This window comes from Apteryx rowi, unplaced genomic scaffold (assembly GCF_003343035.1).
Source record: "Apteryx rowi isolate R43461 unplaced genomic scaffold, aptRow1 scaffold_263, whole genome shotgun sequence".
Taxonomy (NCBI): Eukaryota; Metazoa; Chordata; class Aves; order Apterygiformes; family Apterygidae; genus Apteryx; species Apteryx rowi.
The window spans coordinates 444,740-468,536 of NW_020449008.1; the positions used below are offsets into that span (position 1 = coordinate 444,740).

The 23,797-nt window shown below is 37.5% G+C and overlaps 1 protein-coding gene across 1 annotated transcript in view; it reads right to left on the minus strand.

Moving 5' to 3' along the window:
* The window catches only part of SCUBE1 (signal peptide, CUB domain and EGF like domain containing 1), a 219,319-nt gene that overhangs the window by 107,584 nt on the left and 87,938 nt on the right, over positions 1 to 23,797 (minus strand). The window contains exon 5 of the mRNA XM_026067845.1: positions 3,314 to 3,439. Within this exon, the coding sequence (XP_025923630.1) occupies positions 3,314 to 3,439 (126 nt within the window). The remainder of the gene's footprint in view (positions 1 to 3,313; positions 3,440 to 23,797) is intronic.

Consider the following 23,797-nt stretch of genomic DNA (forward strand, 5'->3'; position numbering starts at 1 on the left):
TTGGACTAGATGATCTCCAGAGGTCCCTTCCAACCTCAACCATTCTGTGATTCTGTGATTCTGTAACTGATAAATTGCTTGTTTAGAAAATATATTATGAAAAATTAAGATTGCAATATTAAGCGCTCAAAAGCTATAAAATACCAGACTTTTACATGGTTCACAGGCTTTTCATATAGTGATAACCATCCTCAATGACAAATGCAGAAAACATTCCTGTCTTATGCAGCACACAGGCAGAGCTGGGGAAAGTTAGGTCTGGGGAACCTCACTGGAGAATCCCTGTCTCATGTGCTGCAGCTTGAGTAAATCAGAAGGCAAGACATGGGCAATAAAGGATGGTCTTTATTCAGACAGTGAATAGAGTCCTAGAAAACTCAACTCTATTTCTGCCCCTGCCATGGAATTCCTACTTGGGGCTGTGCAGGTCACTTAAATCACATCTGTTGCAGGTTACTAATAAAATATTCCTTTCTCCCTGGCATTTGCAAGTACAGCTGGAGCCACTGGGAGCTTGGCTTTGATCATACTATGTGCTATAAATGCTAAGTGGGGTTCTGGGTGTCTCTTGTTAATCACCTATCACTACTAAATGGCTTTGACATTAACACCATTATATACGTTATCCATTTGTAAGGTAGGCAAAGCAGTACTTTTGAACCTGACAAGAATGTTCTGAAGATACATTAACAATGCCTAGGAAGCACTCAGATATTACAGTAATGAGTACCATGGGAAAATTCATGAGGAAATTAAAAAATTTATGTTCAGAGCAGAGTTTGAATACTGTGCAGTGGGCAAAGCAAGACTGAATTATGAAGGAGACGAAACTATTGAACAAAAGCCTATTTAATGAGCACTGACCATGCTGTCCACTGAATGAAGCAAGACTCCTACAGTGACTGCCTTATTAGCATGCAATCAAGTGATATGTGATCATGTAATTAGGATGTAATGAAACAACCATGGAATGCAGGCATAAAAAGCAGGGAGCCTCCTTCCAATTTTTTATGCTTTCAAACTTCAGAGTTCTTTTAATATCTTCTTTCCCCTGAGAAACACGTCTCATTAGTAGTGGACCTGGGCCAAACTTGAATGCTTCTGAAAATCTCTCCCAGGATTCTGATTCAGTTGTAAACCGGCTGATAAAAATTCACCTAGTGAGATACTGGTTCTCTGTCAACTGTTCACAGAAAGAAACAAGGAAGCAAGCTCTGATAAACCCTGAAAGACACAGCCTCCTGCAAGGACCATTGTAAACCATAATGCTTGAGAGAAACTTCGAAGCTGTTTTAATCTCTGGTAATACCAGGGATACAAACCCAACCCAGCTTGACAAGGGGCAAATGTCTCCTCTGCAGCTCCTCAATGTAGCTGTACTCAGTACTTGCAAAGCTACAGCTAAAGATCTAAGCCAACTCCACTAAAATGGTCAACTGTGAAAAAGTTTTTAAAAAGCCAACATTCAGCTTCAGAACTAAACCTTTATAAAGAGGAATGAGCCTGCTGCATTCTCAAAATTATTGTTCCAGGCTATTCGGCTACAACTTTTTACTTCTTTGCATTTGGAAGGTCTAGAAGTATATATATTTTTAAATAAGACTCAGGAGCATTTTTGCAGAATGTGCTGTGGGTTTAGGGGTTGGTGTATTCTGCAGCAAGCTCCATGACCTTGAAAAACTCAGCACCCCTACTTGACAGGCTGTTAGCCAACGTTCATTATAATTCAAACTACAATTTGAACTCTGCAGGGCATTGAATAAATCCAAGTATTTTACTCCATTAAACTTTGACACATTTAGAAATATCATTCCAGAAGAGGCCCCAATTCTCTTGTCACCATCTCCCTATGAAAAAGGATAATGCAATCCCTAAGGAATGAACAAATTTGTGCAAACAAATAATAAACAGCATAAGTAAACATCCTCTCCCACTTTACCAATGTAGCGGATGTTGCACTGTAGTTAAGAGCACGCAATGTTCACTTCTAATAAACACTGAGAATGAAAAAGACCATAAAAGCTATTTTCTCTGTGCTTTTGACTTTCCCCCTGTATAGCCTCTTAAATATGGAGGAGCAATCAGACTGTACAATATCTTGTGGCATTTTTTGATGATATTCAAAGGTGATCCTTTTGGCTTCAAACTTAGGAAAATATCACCTTAGCATTTTTAAACAGTGGAGATCTCAGGAAGAAAAAAGTTGGTGTGGAAGAAGGGTTATGACAAAACATACTGTCCTTATGCAAAGCATGAAACATGCTTTAAGTCATTTTATTGCAGTTATTGCATTCTCTCTTTTTTGTCTCTCTCAAATCTAACATGTAGGAAGGCAAGCTATTCTGACAGGGTCAGATCCAACACTCACTGAAGCCAACATAAAGACTCCCATGCACTTCAGAAGCTTTCAGATGAAGCTGTTACAGAGGGTCAATTATTTTAACCTGAACAAAAAAATTGCAGCTGCCAACTTTGGATGATGCACATCTTTCTTCAGTATTCTCACTTCTAGAATACATGACTGGTGGGGKTTTTTTTGTTTGGTTGGTTGTTTTTTTTAGGAGCAGTTTAGGAGCACTTAGCATTGCATGAGCATACAAGGAGTTACAAGAGAAAACACAGGGAGGTTTCAGAGAGCAGTTTCTCAACAGCATACTCTAAAATCCAGCCTAGTACTCAAAAGAAGAGAATGGCCTGCACAGTCAAAAATTGACAGTATAAATTGTCTTATAAGCCCTTTGTTAGATGTGGCAACACAGAAGAAAAGCCCTACTTGATTTCCTCTTTCAACAGAGGAAAAAAAATACCGAAGGGCCACATTTTCACAGAATCCAATACAGGAAACTGAAAAATTGCACAAAGGATACAATCTCTTCTCAGAGCAAGATACAGGACTATAACAAACATTTCTCTCTTGCAAAAAAAGAGGAATCAACACTGTTAATTTGATGTAGTAGATTTATCAACACATTCATCATTATGGACCTTCAAAATATTGCAAGCTGGAATCCTCTATGCTTTTTTTTTCTGCTTTACAAGGAAAGTCTAGATTAAACTGATCCCTCACTTTTTGCATTCATAGGAAGGTAGAAAAGTTGATACCATCTTAGTAAGAGCCTAACTTCTGAAGTTCTACTATTCAACACCTCTTATCCATCCCCAAATAAACCCTTATATATAAAGAACACAGATTACTAAAGTTACAAATCACCTTTGGCCAAAAACAAGTTGAGTTCTTGAATTCTGAAAAACAACAACAATGAAGAAAATAAGACATTTGGGGGCATTTGAAATTTAATCTCCATCTACCTACATTTGCAGTCCTTCTGGTTTTTGGCAAGTTCAAAGCCAGGCCTACATTCACAGGCAACCCCACCTTTGGGCGTCTCCCGGCAGATGTGTGCACACCCATGATCTTTGTTCATACAGTTCATACCCTCTGTAAAAGAGAAAAAGAAAAATGGAAAATATTAGTACTGCAATAAAATTGCAAAATAATTCTTCTCAATTATACACATCCAGTCCTCCAGTGTCACCGTAATTTTTATCTTGTATCTGGACAGTGATCCACAAGGCAAAAGACTGCAACTGGTAAGAGGCATACAATCAAAAAAACAGTGTAATAAAGGACAAAACAACCAACCACTGTGATGAATTACAGCTCTATTTCACACTTAAACATTATAGTAATGTACATTTTGTGATTATAATGTTTAAAGTCTTTAGTGATATTGCATGAACAGGCAAAGGACCTGCGTGGATTTAAAAACATTAGAATGCCAACTTCCTCATTCTGCAAGAAATTACAGCATTGTACCTAGGTGCACTGTTATCTCATAAAAGAACACAGGTACCCCAACAATTAGCCACATTTATATTTTCCAAACTCAAAAAATAACAGCATCCATTTTCCAAACTCAGTTAAAAGTATTGAGAAACTGCAGAGAAAATGGAAAATGCATGGAGGATTATCTGCATTTGTTTATACCTTTATAAAAATTCTCATTGCAAAAAGAAAAGAGAGAGCTGAGAAATTCCACAGCATACTGAAGACTAGCAGTATATACCTTCTTTGGGGCAAATACAACGAGGACTACTATGGAATACAGGGCATCTTTGCTGAATGCAGAAACCCAGGAATTTGGGTTTCCTTATTCCATATCCCTATTCTAATTTTCCATGAAAATATAGTGGATTCAAAGGATACTCCAGGAAGTTTTCTGTAGCACAGATGATTATCAGAGTTGAGTAATTGAGCTCGCTGTTATTTTTTCCCCAAATTAATTTAATGGTTTTTACTCTCTGGTGCATTTTTATTTGTCTCTTAATGTGTTGGATATTCTCTAACATACAAAACATTTTTCAGATGATGCATCTACTAAGGATCATATCTAAGCATTTGTGCTTGGAGCTGTTTCTTCGCTATTTGTAACACATCTCAATTATCTGTACATCCATGGTAAGTGCAGCCAATCTCCAACAAACCTATTATTACTTTTCTCTTTGAGTATATTAAACAAAACATACCAGCTGTTGAATAAAAGTCTAAGTGCCATGGATAGATTCATGTTAATGTTTATACCGAGAAGCAATATCAATCAGCTTTCTTTTAATTGTCGTAGGGCCAATTTTAGGTTTCTAAACCATATAAGTTATTTAGATTTTGAATGTGCCTGATGCTCTTAGAGGCTTTCATTACCACGTTAATTGAAATCCCACATATTCACAGAAATCTTGAACTCAGTCCTTATGGGTCAACATCTAACATTCCTAGTGTGAACGAAGGCTAGCTAAATTTGCATTACAAAGCCTTCCCAGACTTCCCCTTGGGTATCTGACCTGGAAAGGAGAGACAAATTCTCCCAGAGTACACTGATGGAGAATTCATAGCGTAACTCAGCTTACTACCATGAAAATGGCCTGTCTTTCCCAAAAAACTACTGAAGGCAGCATCAGTGTGGACTCAGCAGCTCCTTTGTCACTTCATAACATGGCTATTCCTACCTATTCTAGGCCAACTTCTCAAAAAAACTCCAGTGTAAAAAGTTCAGTTTAAACCTACAGTGATGACGTATCATAAATAAGTGGTTTCTCATGGTTGTTTTCGATTCCAAAGGCAAAAACAGTGACTACCAACCCTCTTGCAGAAGTTACATGAACTTACCTGCCATCTCCAGCATCTATACATGCTGCTTTTGTGCTTAGGCTGGGCCAACACTTCAAGTGTCGAGGTTTTCTGATGAATTTGGGCAAAACTTTCTCTCTCAGTGCACAGAACAGTTTTTAATCAAACACAAATAAAAGGATTGGCGTGTAAGGCAGCTACTGAGAAACTTTGTGTACAAAAATCTGAGGAGTAAATGTCATAGAAAGTCAGTCAGAGATTCCCTCAGGTTGACAGAAGCTAACAGCTTCAGAAGTTATTTGCACTGCTTAGCTTTACCTCAGAAAGGTTTATATTAGCAGAGCAATGAAAAACACACATCACTGGTCAGACAGGGAATTACTGTTGATCTTGCCTAGAAAAAAATCAAGATCTTACGTCTCGCTGCCTAGGAAAACCACATTATAGAACCGATGCATTTATCTCTTCTAAATCCACAACCTTTTCAACCTTAAGGAGCCTAAAAACTTGCCAAAGCACAAAATAATTTGCCCTCTGACAACTGGAGCCTAAAAACATGCTAATGGAAGACACAATACATATGATACTATACTGTCTTGTACATAAAAGGGAGGTATGAATGTTTTGTTTGGATGAACAGATACAAGAAACCCGGGAACAGCCTTATTGAAGGTTTTGAGGCATTTTATAATCTCTTTCTCTCCACTTCTACCAACAAAGGATTTCAGACACAATGTGTCTGACAAACTGCATTCCTGCACACTACRCTATGTTCAGCAAAGGATCTGGGAAAGATAACACATGCCTGATTGAGACACTGCTGAGGCAATAAGAAGAGAGGAATTAGATAGTTGAAAGAAGATATTTAAAGGCCCAGAAGTGTTATGAAGCAAGTGATTTTTCACTGTTTGCTTACAGATACTGAACATCTGTCTTTGCTAAAATCACTAGGGAAGAGAGAAATTGTACACTGCTAAACATACATACAGAAATCAAAGGTCAGAATTATTACAGTTTGAAACTAAAATAAAATACAAAGGAGTCTAGTATTTGTGCATAAGCCCAGATATTTCAGTTCTTGTATTAATTATTTCAGTTATTATGTTAAGTAAGTAATTCAAGCTGTAGAAAAACTATTTCAGTTCAGTGTTCAGCTGGAGAAGAACACCATAAAAATCTCCTAAGTCTGAGAAACACTATTTTAGAAATTTTCAGGTTTTTTGCCGAAATGAAACATCATTATTTTTCAGACAAAACCAGGAACTCATACATAATGAAACTTCTCATTTATATTTTAATATATTTCAAAATCCTTAAGAATTAAATTACAAAAAAAGTCTAAACAAAATTTTATTTAGACCTGAAAGAATGATTTAAATAAAAAGCGCAACAAAGAAATATTTTGGCCTGCTTAAAAAATGTCATCTAAACCAAATTTAGATTAATTTGCAAATAGTTTTAATCATTCCAGATTTTCTTTCTTCAGCAAAACAAAATATTTGGCCAGATGTCTTCTGTTGCAATCTACAAACAAAAGTGATTTATGAATCATTGTTGATACATAATGTTTACTATTTTTTTCAGAGCTGACTGTTCAGACAATACTGAATCTTATAATACTGCATATACATCACATTAAAAAATACAAAAATACACTAAATGCTTTCCTAATACTAGAATAATTGCTATATAAATGCATGTAAATGGAAGAGAAAATGATCCTAAAATTACTTTGTTATGTATTCTCTTTTGCAAAATGTGGCCCAAACTGTACAAGAAGCGTGAGCTGAAACACCTCACACATACTTGCCTATACTGGAACTGGACAGAGTGCATGGCTGGTAGTCAAGTAACTGGTCTGCATACTGCTCTCTGCTGTGCTCTAATAGTAGTAAAATGTCTGAGTTATCACCTCCCTTCACTATCACCTCCTGAGAAACAATGTTTTACCTTATTTTAGTTCATGTTTAGCAGCCATCTAATGTGCAGATGCTCTTTACATTAGGAGTCTAGAGTGTGAATAAAGGCATGGAAAAAATTCCCTGGGCATTAAAGTGGGATGCTTCTCAAGCATCTTGGACAATGCCTGCCTTGGATTTCAGCCTCGCTGGGCACTTGGGCTGAAGGGCGACCCACTTCTAGACCCGCTGGAGCAGCTGTGTGGACGGAGCCAAACAGCTCCTCTCCAGGACGATGGGAGCGCTCTGAGTGTGGGCACCACCAAAAACGCTGTGTTCCCTCTGTGGGCAAGCGGCATGGTGAAGGCCAGACAGCTTGATCTGAAGAGACAGGTGGGAAACCAGTCATTTAGGTAGAAAGCATGATCGTGGAAAAATTGGGTGGGAGTTTGCTGCTCAGTTAAATGAGTTTGAGGTTTTTCTCTTGATCACCATAAGCTCCAGCTCAGCAGAGGGGCCCCATCTCTGACAGCGGCACTCTGTGCCCAGGCATTGCTCCTTCCTAGAGCAGACCAATGCAGCGCAGAACCATGGAAGAGAGGGGAAATACCTATGTAATTATTCCAGGCCTTTGCCAAGACAGTACAGAATTATGCCCACAGCAATTTCACTCCAGTGTGTTGCACAGCCTGCGCAAGATGTCAGACGATGGATCTCCCCCATAGTGTGTGCAACTGCACCACTCTGATTTTGATCACAAAGAACTGCTCCTGACTACTTTTGTTGATTTTTGCAGTGGTCTGYGTGTAGCAGCTTCCTGAATTTGTGTGATCACAGGTCAGGTGAAAGATCATAGTTCCCAAAGACTAAATGTGGATAAAAGAGAAGCCTGTACATCAAAAAATCCTTACATTATTGTCCTGATGCTAAAATGTCCAACCACTGAAAGGTTCTAGGTTTTTCATGTTAACTGTTAATTAAAGCAATAGCTAATTTTCATATATGCATATTTTTTAATCTATCTTTAAACATCCTCATGTGCTGTCTGTCCAGAAACTTTTTAAATTACTCCAGGAAAGAGAAGACATACCAAGTGCACTGCCATGCATTTCCAGAAGGTAAAATCTCCTACTGGCAATTTTCGTATGTTGTTTTCTTACAAAAGGCAAATTCAAAACACCATGTCACTACACGAGGACACTTTATGGCTTTTAAAAAGATTGTAAGGCAATTCTGAAATTAGTGATGAAAACAGAATGGTCCAGTCTGCATCTTTTGTTTGATGAACTGCCACTATTCAAGGTAGTCTTTAGAGCTAGCACAAAACCTGGGTGCATTTGCTCTTTGGCAGTGCTGGCAGACAGCAAAATAAGAACTTTTCAAACACAGACATACACATTCTCAGCAAATTCACCTTACAAAAAAGAGAGTAAGACAGAATCCAACAGAAAATATAATAAAAACAGGAACAGAAATGCTGTTCATGAACGGAAAAACACTAATCTAATAAAAGTAAAACACCTCTTAGCATTTTAGACATGACTTGAGAAACCCTCTCCTATTGCATGCACGGATTTTTTCTGACTTTCCGTTACAAAAGATTGTTTATGAGAGAGTGGCAAACATTTTTTTATGACCTACAAACCAACATTCATTCTTGTTCCTGGCCTAGGAGAGATTTGAGTCTGAGTCTACTGCATTAATCCAGTCTGCCATCTAGTTATCACAGATCTCTTAATAGCCCTGTTCTGCAAAATGTTCAGTCTGATACAATGACCTTTCCATTGTATTATGCTCTAAAAATGTTTTCAGCTCAGTGGCTCTGAAAGTGCTTAAATCAGGCTAACTGTGACAACTAACGTACTGATCAACCTTTATTTTTCATTAACACTGCCTGTTCTCATCTTAATTAAGACTTCTAGCAATTATTTTACTCTGTGATTCAATATACACTTATCTTATCCTCTGTGTTCTCAGAATTTCACTAACTCTGTATTTATTTTGTTGCTAATTTTTATAACTTACAGATAAACATGCTGATTCAAAATACAACCTGCAAATAGCAACTTTAAACTGTGCCAAATATGTAATACAGTAATAACTTTTAGAGTATTGTCAGAGTATATGTGGTGGAATGTGGTAAAAGAACTACAAGAGTTCTAGAACTTAACCCATCTATTCACACTGACATACACAATATCATTTGCATCATTTATACTCAGTTCCAAAAACTATATAATTTAATTCTCCTTTTTGTAGGTAAATTAATTTTAGCAGCAGGTAGACAGTAAAACCTTTTCTTACAGATGCACCCATATTTAATAAAAATTGAATCTTAAAAAAAAGGATCATATAAAAAAGTTGTGGACTTGACTAGATTGTGTGATCAAAAGCTGTTAGAACAAAATAAAAGACATTAAACATAAGTTATATGCAAGTCATTGTTTTGCTGGACTAAGATAAGCCACAGTACTTAATAATTTATTAACTGTTTTACACACTTTTTATGAACATACCCTGAATGTAAAGTAAACATAAATCTTTATAACACAAACAACAAGCAATTGTTGTGGTTAGTTTCTCTCCATCAATCTTAATTATAGAGGATAATTACTTCTGCTTGGGATCCATGAAGTGCTGCGAAACTGTTGTCAGTGATATTCAGGACTTTCTGGTATAGGTTAGAGTCCTGCTAATTTAAGGATTGGTAGAGCTGGACTGTATCAGGAGGGGAAATCATAGTTACATCCTTTAGACTCTGCTCTGTTAGGTCAAGTATTAAGTAAGTGTCAGCTTAAGAACAAGTCATCTGACCTGGTATTCTGTGATAGGAATTAGATCTTTCTCAATACTTATGCAAGATCAGACTATAAATATATACTACTATTATACATTGCATATAGATCACATAAACTATAATATAATCTATATATGAAATATCATACCAAAATATAGTATACTGTAATTATAAAAAATATATAATAAGAAACAGAATATAATGAGAAATACAATCTGCTTAGGTCAGTTGATGGTCACTTCTGGTCATTCTCTCAGTGACTGGTGCCAGAAAGGAAGAAACGTACCTTCAGCAGCAGAGAGAGGAAAGAATACAGGAGGAAACAAACTTTTTCATTTTACAGCCGTTCACTAAAACATGAACACAGTAGGATTTTTTTGTTTTCTTTTTAAAAATGAATGTGAGAAAGAACAGCCCTAGAATAAAATTCACTGGTCAATGGCTAAGCAATATAGAAGATTAATAGAGACAATTCAACCCCCAGAATTTTTCTGTTTACTCTCTTAAGAATGGGGACCAAATAAACACCACAAGTTCCTGGTGGAGACAGGAACATGATGCTAGTGAAAGTGCAAGACAGCTGTTTCAAGCCAAATTTTACATTATGCATGTAAACTATGGTCATATAAGCTCAGTTAGATGGTTGACTACCCAAAATATGCATACTGTTAACTTTTCTGCCTGCTTGTGGAAAACAGCTCTCCATCTACACCTGTGAGTATTCCTGCTTTGGCCTTTTAACTCAAGCATCTTATGTATTCCACACAGTGATGAAAATCAACATGTGGCTAACCAAACCAACTACAGTCAACAAATACATAAGGTCAGATCTTGGCTTCATTGAAGCCAAAGGATTGTTTCCCAAGGGCCTGGATCTGACCTTCACCTTTGTGCTGCACAGTTTCATCAGATGTTCAGGACATTTCTCTCTCACTAGTCAGGGTCTGATTCTGGGAGGGGAAGAACATCTGGTGAGTTCGGCCACCCCAGGGAGGGCCTAGGATGCTCTCATTTCAAATCAGTATATGCCTTTATAAGAGGATAACCCACCCAACAAGATTTATTCTCTTTGGCAAAAAAACAGAGGATGAAACTAATTGAACTGATCATTTACCCTTGCTCAGCCAGTCCCAGAGTCATGGGTACAAAGCATCCATGTAGGAACAGACTAATTGAGCTACGTGAGAAACCTCACATCAGGTATGCCGGAAACATAGTAATCTATTTCATGGCCTAATGTTTTTCATCTGTGAATGAACACAGGACTTTCTTACCATTCTTGAAATATGCATAGTGTTACATGGTTCTGTCTAAAGCTTTAGAAAAATACAGCTGGTTTGGTGACAATAACTAACCCTAACAGAGATTTAAAAGAAAACAAAACAAACAAAGGAGGCCAACTGACCCAAAGACACAGAATTCTACCCTACTAAGTAGGCTGGCTGGATAAATTCTGGACATCATACAGGAAAACAGCTGCTGGTATATTACAAAATAAACAAGTTCAAGTTTGTTTAGCAATCACATGTGTTTTCAGTTTGGATATAAAACATACTTAGGGACAACATCTTCAGCAGGCAGGCTTGCAGTCTCATCTCTGACAAGATGCTCCTGCTCTGAGTGGCAGCCAGAAAAACCGCATCTGTCATCCAGCCTTGAAGAGGGGTTTTGTCTCAACATTTAAAAATAGGCATGTGTCACAAATACGACTTCATTTTGTTAGCAGTAAAGGCAAAGATTTGCGATTCTGCAAAGGTACTGTAGCTTCAGAGAAGCGCACAGAAAGATAAAGTGAGCTATAGGAGTTAACAGACCAAGTTTAAGTTAGCAGAAGAAACATGCAGGTAGGGAAAGGAAATAGATGCATAATTTTCCAGAAAATGTCTAGCGATTATTGTGGGACCACCACCAGAAAATAAGAATTACTGGCTGAATTCCAGTCTAGGTTGGTTGCGACTGACTATTGCCACCATGTGATGGCTTTTTGGTGGATCATATGAAAGAAGCCGGTAACCTTGGTTTGATTCCCACATCACAGAACTACTAATAGAAGCTGGTGCTCACCCAGAAACCTTTTCCAATAGTCTCTGTGGAGAGACTGAGTATAGTTACCTTCTCACACATAAATGTGCTTGGTTTATTCCAAAGTAAATTCCACAAGATAGTACATGCAACTTGTATTGCTGCTCTTCTGGCAAAATCAAGCCTGTCAGTCTCTGGGAGTATCAACTTGGCACCTGTCACCTGCTGGCAACATTAATTTCACACAAAGTGGGGAAAAGAAAGACAAGGAGAAGAAAAGAAAGCAAAACAAAGCACAATGAACACTAGTATAATCTGCCTTTAATCTTGCTTAGTGCTTAAAAGGCAGTTCCTTTAACAGTTAAGCAAACAAAAACAATAGGCTGGTTCCTGGGGAGTCACTGCCACACAAAGCCTGTTGGCAGACTGGATGGAGTGGACCCAGGAGGACAGACAAGACCGTAGTGGAGCTGTCCTCTTTTTCCATTTGAACCTTCTCCACCTCTGCCACATTTGTTGGTACCTTGGTGGTAACTAGTAAACCTTGAGTATTCTGATATCCTGAGCCGCAGAGATCCTATGCCTACAGTACAGCTACCAAATGGCAACATCTTCAAGGCATGCACAAATACTTTCAGTCAGGTAGGAGCTCGGTAACTATGAAAAAGGCCCAAGTTGTCTCAAAAATAAGAAACTCAGTGGTTATTTCTGAAAATGCTAGCCTTTAGGGCCTCATATTATACTAGAGATATGAAAACCTGGCTCACTCTTTTCTAAAAGGCTCTAAGGGTTTACTTATAACATGGGAAGACTGCATAGATTTAGAAGAGAAAGTATTTTTTCCCTCCATGGTTACAGGAAAACTCAGTATTTAAACAGAACATCTCCACTTTCTACTAAGTGAAACTTCTCAAGAAGATGTGCCTAACCAGCAAAGTTTTTAGTCTTCCAATAAAAAGACTTTAAATAATCTAAGAGACCTGACACTTTCTACAAGTGTATATAAATCATTTAATTGGAAATACAACTTTCATTAATGTTTCATAAGGTTTTCAACCAGGTATAATCAAAGTTTAAATCACTACAGTATCATTTGTGTAATTGAAAGGGAAGAGATGGGTTTAAGAAAAGATACCTAAAATCTAATAACTTTTTTTCCTTGTTCTGAAATTTGCACAGCTTATATTAGACATCCTTGCTTTCCAGAAAGAAAGATGCTGGAACTAATTCTAACAAAATACTTCAAAAATAAATATTTCTAGGATACTTTTTAAAACATGTAACATATAGTCAAACGTATAGTGTAACAGTAACTATTTCAACAGCACTTTGCTTTGCATGACCTCCTTAGCATCCCAACTCTTTTCGGGAAAATTTCATAACTTCTTGCAAGATCATGCAATAAGATACAAAATGAATATGTGCTGATCATCACCTTTGCACACAAGACCAGATATTTAGCAGGTTTACTTTCAGACTCTGTTATTTAAGAAAGCTGTATAGTAAATAATCCTTGCAAAGCAGCAGAATGAAACAGATTCTTCTTTTGTGTTCCTATTAAGCTTTAACTAGCACACTTTATCCCCCATGAAACCAATTGATGATGAACAGCCCTGGATGGACATGAGGCTTTACTGTAAAATCCCAAATGGATGAATGATCTCAGCAACACTGATTCTGCGTTGGGAATATACTCACAATTCTCAGCTCTGTTTTTAGGGAAGTATCTGTTTCCTGTGGCCTTGACTTATAGGCACTGCCCTTCCAAGGTGTAATACATCCCAAATCAGACAATACTGTGAAACTATTCCACAGAAATCTGATACTAGTTTTGCTGTTTTAGTAAGAATATTTTATTACAATAAACACAACAGTAAAAGACAATTCTAAGTACTTTGTGTTGATAGCTGGAAAAATTTTAATACATGCAATAGATTTTTTTCTATTTTTTTTAAATAAACAGAAGACATACTGTAGGACTAATTAACAAAATGATAGGGAATATATATAGTGTATAAAATTACACATATAATTATATAACATATTCTACATATATGTATGCCTATATATATAATATATACATAATCCCATAATCATGTTGTGCTAGAGGCAAAAATTGTCCACAACTCTACAAGTAAATACAGAGCGCAGACCAAATGAATACCTTGTAACAAGCCTATCACTTTCAAAAGGCTAAACATGACCAAAATTCATAGCTCGTCCTGTTACTGATTTTGTTTCTTACAAAATAAAACCCTGACCATGAGGCCAAGGAATTCATAGATTTGCCCAATTTATGCACTCATGCAGAAGAAGCCATCTAGCTCAAGGGCAGTCATCTTACTCAAAGATAGCGCAATGTGGATAGAGCAATGCAATTTCTGGCCTCCAGTTCAGTTTTTTGAGGTCAGTTCAGTTCCAGAAAGCAATGTGAAGCTACATCCACATGTAGCTGTGCTATAGTCTCCAAAATTTCACATTTCCATCAATATTTTGACTGCAGAAAAATCCAATAGATTGAGTTGGTCTCCCATGACTTCCACCAGTGTGGTGACTTTCAGCAGAAAAGGTCATTCATATTTTAGATACAAACTGGAACCAAAATTTTAACAGTTTTAACAATTTTTCTCAGAAATGAGACAGTGGGTGCATCTAAGTAGTACCTCTGCACACAATACAAGTTCTTCTTGGGTGTAAAAATTGTGTCCAAAACTCAAGGTCTGTACAGCATATTTCCATGCACCATTGGTGTGCAGGAAATAGTTTGTCTCTTGAAGAAGTCAAGCTGGAAGGTGTGCACTGAGGTGCCCAGCACCCCAGAGTGCATAATGCATTTCAAACTTGTTCCCAGTTTCAACACATTACCTACTTCTTTTATAAATACAGGCATGTATTATCACTGATGAGTATCAGAGAAATAAAGTAACCCAGCTCATAACAGTGCAGTGGAATCAACAAAGAATAAAATGACACTCTGCCTTAGAAAATGCTGTTGTTAAAATTTTATACTTGTAAGACTGTGTATACCTGAGGACAATGGAATATTAAATATGAAAGACTGTTTTCAAATTGCCTTGTCAATGGGCAACTAGGGGCTGGGGTAAAAGCCAAGTTATCTGGAGTATTGTCATAACTAAATAACTATTTTAATAAGCTCAAAATATTTGGCCCTTCTCTATTCTCCTCTGTCTCTTGATTGATTATTTAGTGGTTCTGGTGGTAGAGCTCATAAATTTTCAAAATTCTTTCAAGTTGTTTTTGTCTTTTTGATCAAAGAAATGTTTATGTACCCTTCCCATACTGTGTCTCTTTAAACCATTGGCTTTTTCAAAGTGTTTTTTTTTTTAACACCATAATGTGATGTACAGAGAGAGGTAAATGATGTCAGAATCCTTTCTGCCCCAAACCAGTCTGTAAATCTTCAGAAAAGCAAAGTTCATGGGTGCATTTAAAAGGGGCACAATCTGTTTGTGCTTAAAAGAAAGTCCCCCTTTTTCGTGTGTCCAGAATAACAATGCCAGAATGTGTTATTCCAAAGAACTGTTGCCATGGCGATGCCATCAATAACATCATTTTCTGCATCCTTGTCCTTTAAACACATAAGGAACGCAACAAGCATTGGTAAATGTGAAAAAAGAACAATTACCTTTTCTCTCCCAACAGCAGAGGAAGCCTTTTTTTCACCTCATCAATAGAAAATTTTGTAGAAAGGAATAATAAAGACTGTTACAAGAAGCACCAAGAAGCCTATTAGTGACAAAGGCTTTTTTTTCTCTCCATGAATAATTACAGCTCTTCAAGAAGAAATCAGCCCAGGCTAAGGACTCTCTGCAAGCTTTAGATGGTAAAACAAACATTTGACTATACAAGGATTTCCCTTTCATGTACCTTTCCAAGGGAAAACAAGTAAAATCCAGAGCACCAATGGGAGAAAGAAAACCCAAAGAAACATCTGCTGCAGTTAAATTTAAAGAACCCTGCATATTCATTCAGTGAAAGACTCATATCAAAAGCAACCATATTTAGTGAGAGAATCAATATAAATTTCAAGCCAGCAGGTTGAAGTTGTCTGTGGTGGGCAAATCTGGCTCTTTAAGTAGTATAATATCAGGAACCTATTCTCATTTTGTACCAGTGGGGAAAAGAGGGATTTCAACAGCAGATGTGCTACCAAACAGTTGTAAAACCCTGTTCAGTTTAAACCTCAAAGGCTAAAGCAATACGGTAAATACACTTATTACACAAGGTCAATGCATAAATAATGGCTCCTTTACCACAGCAAGATTTGACTGCAAGGACTTTTGAGAGTCATGTAATATATAATTAAGAACCCCTTCTGAAACATTACACTTCTGTCCTTACTCTGATGGGTGATGTACAACACGGGGAGCTCTGAATGTGCTGCTTGGTGCTCTCTGTATAAAGTGAAGGTCAATACATCATGCAATGGCTTGCTTATATCTCCTGGCCCTTTTCTATATAGCTATGCTAGGGTCAGAAGCTCAGGATGGAGATGGGAAAATCTACTGCTTCCTTCTCCTTGTCTCTAGTAGGTAAGAGAAAAGTGGGGAGGAAAGGAAGAAAGGAGTGACAATTTTTAAAGGGAGTTGGAGCACATGAGATCTAGAATAGCAGTTCGTAAGCTCAGGCATGCAAATGCCTTACAAAGCTAGACCAAAGGATTGCTAGGAGTAATGACAATAAAGATACACAGCACAAAACATCTGTGAGGCTTAAAGCAGTGAAATGAATTTATTAAAGAGATACAATTCCAAACTCTTCAGCTGAATGAGAATGGTCTACGAGTAAGAGATACCAACTTAGCCATATGTTTGCATTTACTAGGGAAAGTCTGAGCTAGTTAGGAGACAGAACTATCAAGATGTTTGAATTCTGTTCCTGAATGCATTATTGCCTCACACTGTCCTTTGATTTCTCACTGTTTCTGTCTCTCCATCTCTGAAGTGAGAAACAATTCTTGCTCATTTTGCATAGTTGCTTGAGTTCTCTATTTGTTACTGTGGAAATCCTAAAGAGATAGTGAGCCGCTAAAGATGAACAACATTTGGAGATGGAGGGAACCTTTTTTTCTCTTTCTGTTTTAGAGCCTCTGTTTCAAAGTACTCATGGTATTCAATTCAGCATTTAAATGCTAACACTGACTGGATTCTGTTTCATGGAAAAAAAGCTTCTGTCCTCTGTCTAGATTCAACAGATTTAAGAATTGTTTAGAAAGCTCTGTTGAAAGGCTTTAATTGGGCAGCTAAGGGGCTAACTCCGCTTATCTGAGGGGCTGTTCATCCATTTCCCCAGAAAACAAAAATTATGAAATCTATTTCTTAACATCCAAACATTACCCTTTATCACTGAAATCCTATGAATAAAAGACAAATTCTTGAACGGAAGTGTTATGATTCCCTTCCCTTCTGGTTTGCCTGAGACTTGGAAAGAAAACATCTACTTTTGTAATTTCCTAGATGGACTCAAGAGGCTGAAAACTGAACTGCAATTCCCAGTTTACCGATCCCTCAGATCACCACTCTTCCATGGCTGTCAACAAGACAAACCAATGCTTCTGATGAATTGGTGAGAGAGTCTTTAAATCCTCTGAGGTACTATAAAGGCCATTGAAAGTTTATATACCTAATTTATGGAGTAAGTATTAAAAGTATACCTATGCTTTCTTAAGAAACAGTTCTTAACTCAGTTGGACTCTGTGACTAGAATGACATCACTGCTTATGTTATTCTCTTTCATCAGTAATTAAAAAAAAAATTAAATTCCTTAAAATAATCAGGTATCAGCCAAATCATCCTCTTTTTCTTTCCCTGAGTCCTCAGATGGAAGTTCCTCTATTTGATTATGTAAATTTGTACCATCTGGCTGTGGAAAAGCAAAAGGGATGATGCCAAAATTTAAACTCCCCTATACTAACATATTCTAACTACTAATAGTGCTTCACAAAGGAAAATGATCTTTCCATTTTAGAGATGCTAGTGGAATGGAAACCTGAAGATGAACCCAGGAGTGCCCCTTAGAACTAAGACTTCCATTGTGCCAAAAGGCAGAATATCACTAAAAGGCAAACTATTTTACATCCCTAGCAAGCTTGTTAGAGTTTTGCTTGATAATTACAAATTTGATGATTGTTTTCATGGCCTCTGAGAAGATGAACCTCCTCTACATCACTACCATTTCCACTTGAATGGGTGTGTTTCCCCTACACTTAAGTCACAAAACATTTTTTCAAATGTTCTCAAAGATATCATTGAAAAGCTTTAGTGGTATATTTCTGGCCACAAGCTGCACAACAAAAACTAGCAAACATGCCTTGCAGCTACACTCTTGTCACCACTTAGGTAACCAAGTAGACTTTTTGTGACATATCTTTGCTAAGGAATTTGCAAGATCCTTGGCTTAGAGAAAAATGAAAGCTGTGAGTGAGTGGGTATCGTTCAGATGGAGAAAGCAAATGAGAGACGGGTCCTGGGGAAGAGGCAAGAGAAGAAGATGAGCRAACGTAGACAGGAATGATCAGTCAGTCATTGACACTGAATCAGAGGATTTGGACAGAGGCCTGTAGAAGATATGAGTGATAATGCTGGGGAAACAGCATAAGAGTGATCAGGGAGAAGATCTCTGGTCTCAGTCTCAGGCCTGAGACTGAAAAAAGGGAAGGAAAGCTGTATTTGATGAAGTCCTGGAAGAGAGCTAGTGTGGATATGGAACAGAGCAAGCGGTGTGCTGGAGACACATAAGTTAAATTCCTGGAGTCACCTAGCACATCAGGATTTGGATAAGGGAARAAGAATTAAGAGAAAGTTATCTAATCCTAGGAAAAAAGGACAAAGAGCTAGGTGAGCCATAAAATTACAAACAGGTGAAAAAAAGGGGGATAAAGGAGAAATGAATGGAAAGGATGGCAGGCAGAGGAGTCAACAAAAAAGCCTTCAGACTTATCTGAAAAATGAGTGGGTCACTTACTCTTATTCCATGTTCCTCAGTGACATGATGTTATGACTGATGTCATGCCACTGAAGATCTTGGTTGGAGAACACATATTTTTCAGCATCTTTAAAAGAATTTTGTGGGACAGCTTGACTGCTATAATCTTTCCCACCACAACTCTGTATACCCAGGCTGCTTGTGGGGTGACATCAGAACAAGGAAAACATTATGAGCATTCCTCACTGCCACTGGCATAAGGACTGTCTTTATCAATATTCCGCAAAGCATAACAGTAGAAACTATATGTTCAGAAGCAAAGCACTGGACAAACTCTTAATCTGTGACACAAGCAGGAGTTTCAGCCTCTAGGTGCTACGCTGGATGAGCTTAGCATTCTTGGGTCCTTATGAAATTAAGTTCTTCATGTGTTAAACAATACGTTTCTTGTTTTATCAAAAAAAAMCTATAATTAGCTGGGTTATTACCATAATTTGGAATAGTTTATGGATCTGGAAAGTTGCCATAGTGTGTGGTTTGTATGCCATTTAAATAGCTGTTGTATGTTGTTTTTGAGTATCATTGATGTGGCTTTTTTCTAGACTCATTGAAACAATACGGGAGACAAAGAGCATGCACTTAGACCTGACTTCAAATTTAAAAATCCAATTTGATGGTAATCCACATCCTTAAAAATTACAGGGTACCATAATCTGAATTAAACCCAAAATACTTACAACAAACTCCAGCTACCTCATTTGGCCAGCCAAAGAAGAGAATACAATGCTTACTTTAGGATATGTGTGTTTACTGGATTGGAAGCACTACCCTCACTTTTTGTGTAGAACTTGTTCTGCCAAAAGGATTGAAGAAGATAGGCCAAGTATTGGGTGCCAGAAAGCAAAACTGGGACAGCACCCCCTAAGTTGCTCAGAGACACTACAGGAAGCCTTTCTCCTTTCTCTACGCCTGCAATTCTTCCGTGAAGCTGCTTTTATGACCTCCCTTTCACAACTGAGACACAATTTATAGGTCTGGTACATTTGATAACTAGGATTTGTATTACCACAGACTAACAACAGTGAGCCTCACAGCACTAGCAAGCCATTTTGCATTATTTATAACATTGCTGCTCCACACTGATGCTCTGAGTTTCCATCTTCAGCTTCATAGCTTGAGCAAAAGGACAGAGATCTTCATTCCATCTACTGTTGTGAAAGCCTGTTGGCAGCCACTGGACWTTTTTTCCCCCCATGATGCTAATTGCCAGATTTCATAAGTAGTAAGTGTGTTGTTATTTTACTTTTGACCCTGACTTTTGTCTTCTGGGTCTTCTCTCTTGCATGCAAGTTTTATAATGTCAATGTCTTAAGAAATAATAAGGAATCAGACTAATGATAGGTAAAACCTCAGCTTTTTTATAAATAAATAGTACTTTGTAAGAGGCTTTGCACTAATGTGTTTTGCTAAGATAACATTTATACTTACAATACTACAAAATAGGGCTTTTTAACGAAACATTGAGTAACTTAAGATTGATAGTTTAGAAGAGTCATCGCTCTTTACATGGAATTTCTGATATTGCAAGAGCTTTCAGATTCAAAAGCTATAGTACAAAACAATCATCAGCAGCAATCTTTTTAGCAAGCACAGGACAACACTATTTCCCTATTAAAGGAGTAACTAGGAAGGGGTCTCCACTTAAAAGGAAAGGACAACTGTCATTGACTCAATTCTACTAAAGGCCCCAAGCCATTAAGGTCAAAACAAAAGGGAAACTGTTTGGAAAATGCTTTTGTGGTCATTGGTCACAAGCTATCCTAGAGTTAAGTCCCTGAAGGAAGTGTATGAAAGGACTTCCAAATGAAACTGCCTGTATGGACAGAAAATTATATGGTCTTCTTCTAAGAACTAAACATGCTGTCTACTTGCAAAATGATTATTGTGACTGTTTGTTCTGTAAAAAGAGCACTTGCTTCCACATAAATGATACACTGGATTAACTTATTGACACACCATACAATTTACCATCATTGTTGTCACTGAAAATTATGTGACAGGGATTGCGATAAACTCGTATGGTTGATTTCATACAAATTGTGAAAGCTGATTTTTTAATTTGCCCCCTGCAGAGGGAGCTTTTAAAAGAAAGAAGTTGTGGCCAGATCTGTTACCAATGGAAAGTATTTTATTTACTTTAATATTGGCAACTTTTTCTGTCCTATAACAACTCTTTGGAGTTTAAAACTGAAGCAGTTAATAATTTCTCACCCTCTCAGACAAGGTCAAAGGCCTCTTGGACAGTGCAGCATAACTCAAGGGCTAAACTTCATTTTCTAGGAGTAAGGATAAACTAATGCGCATTCCTATGCCACGCAGTGACATGAAGAATCAGTGTTAAAGGAACAGTGTCAGAGAAAAAGAGAAAAGCCAAAATAGGAAATGYACCTAATTTATCCAGAGTTGTCTAGCATTATTCATATTGCTTCTTGATAATTATGCCCGTTTTCAATGTCTTCTTAAGTTTCCAAAGTTAATAAAAAAGTTTGAAGAAAATTAAATTACATTGTTCTCACAGTAAGGCCAGTTAAGCTAGCAATATTAAATGCTGCTTCTCACAGCAAAAACACTGCTTCCCAGATATCTCTAAGCCAATTGCACCTTACATGAACAAACAGTAAACCCACATTTGAGACTGTTTAGATTATGACAGTAACTCTGAAGAAACTAAGGGATACGACTGTGGGAAGGTTGCATTTTTACAGTCTATCTCAAAAAGTTTCTGCCTAAGCTATCCATTCTCTGTGTTCTCCCTGTATAATTAAGGGAGAGGGATAAATTCTCTTGGACATGTGACATTAAATGCAAGAAGACGACAATGTGACTATCCCTCCATTTTCTGCTTCCTCCTCCTTTAAGATTTTGTTGGTGAACTACAACTTCTCCAACATAATGTCAGATGAATTTTTTTGGAAAGATGATTAAATGCATTCACTATGCTGGAATATAGCCAGCCATCATCTCAGTTTTAAGCCTCACACACAAAAACCCCTTCAGCATCATAATGATCTTGACCTCTCCAGTTCTACTCCACAGACAGATGAGAGACAAAATAGGAACCAGTACAACCATTTTGGACAAAATAAAAGAAGCCACTTCCATAGCACTAGAAGGCTGTCATGAGTTAGAAGAAAGGCACTCAGTCTCCTAGTTAGATCCACATGGTCTGGGGCAAAAAATGTAAATGACCTGATCAACTCTTCYGATACTGCGAAGAGCAAAGTAGGCTTGGAAATTATGAACAAAGTATGACACAATATTACTGACCAGTCATTTACTAGTCATATAGAGACTAGTAAAAGAGTGCATGTGTGTCTGTGTGCATATGTGTGGCTCAACATTACAACCAAAGAAAAAATTATCTAATTGCTTCAGAGAATACAGTTAAAAAGAAATTACTGTCCAGCATCTGGATTACTGTGTTCAACTTCAGCTAATCTAAGACATTATTATCCCACACAAAGTGTAAACCTGAAGACACTTGTTGGTTTTGAGAAGGTCTGAAATGCAGTAAAGGGAACAAAGATGTCACAATTACTTCTGATGAAAATGAAAAATTTCTAAGTGTAATTTACTGAAAGAGTGAAACTAAAAGCTGTTTAGCAAAGGACTTAGCTCCTAGATCTACACATTACAAAATACAGTGGAAGGGTTGTCAAATCTATTTCACTCAGGAAGTGCAACAACTACATCCAGAGAATTTATCAATGTGTTCCCTTCCCAAGCTTTAACGTACTTCCACCCTATCATTTTCTGGTGGTGGTAGCCTTCCCTGGCACCAGTATCACTGGTGACTGCTTATGCCATGGTTGTGTCTGATTTTTCCATGCTCAAGTCAGCCTAAGCAAGTACCAAGAAATATAGATGTCAATTATCTTTAAAAAATTTTGCCTTTCATTTTGGAGGTATATAGAAGCTTTCTTCAGCTTTTATCCACATCACTGTTATATCAAATAGGCAGCCCTTCTGAGATACCACATGCAGAATAAATAATGAAAGCTGTAAGTGTAGTACTGAGGGTGACAGATTTGCTGGATCAACTGGCTGTGTTGTCTAGAGGGATTACAGTCCAGAAGTATGTGACACTGGAGAAAACAAAGAGATTAAGACTACCTGATTGCTGAAAGAAGTGAAGGACAAGGAAGATGGATGGCATGGAAGGTCTTCTGTCCTTCCCTCAGGACCTCCCTATGAGAGAAATGGACAGTGGGAAAGTACCCAGGGCTAAGTTTTTCCTTTGAGCAGATGTGATAGGGATGCAACAGGAAACATGAACTGAAAACTCAATAAATGGAAGAACTTCTGAGGAAAAACCCTAACAAAAACTAATGGTAACACTCTACAGTGAGGAAATAAGTATACGATTATGAAGTACATTTGACTTATGTGGTACTACACCAGTTCTGCTTAGTAAATAGCATAGGGCTTCATAGTAATTACATGTCCTTCCAGTTCACTTGATAATTACTCTCACTTTGATCCAAGAGAATTTACCATGCAATTTGCTCTGTGGTTTAGAAGATGAAATAGGCATGTATTCTGATGGTGTTTTTCATGGCTAGACCCTACTACTACGTGGTGCTATACTTACCATGAATCATTATCAATATGGTCAACAGAGATGTTGGTTTTGAGCTATAAAATTCCACAGGCATACCTCGTTTTATTGTGCTTCACTATTGTGCTTCACAGATACTGCATTTTTTACAAATTGAAGGTTTGCGGCAACCCTGCGTTGAGCAAGTCTGTCGGTGCCATTTTTTCAACAGCATGCACTCACTTTGTGTCTCTGTGTCACACTTTGGTAATTCTTGCAATATTTCAAACTTTTTCATTATTATTATATCTGTTATGATGATCTGTGATCAGTGATCTTGGATGTTACTATTGTAATTGTTTTGGGGCGCCACAAACTGCGCCCATATAAGACGGCAAACTTAATCGATAAAC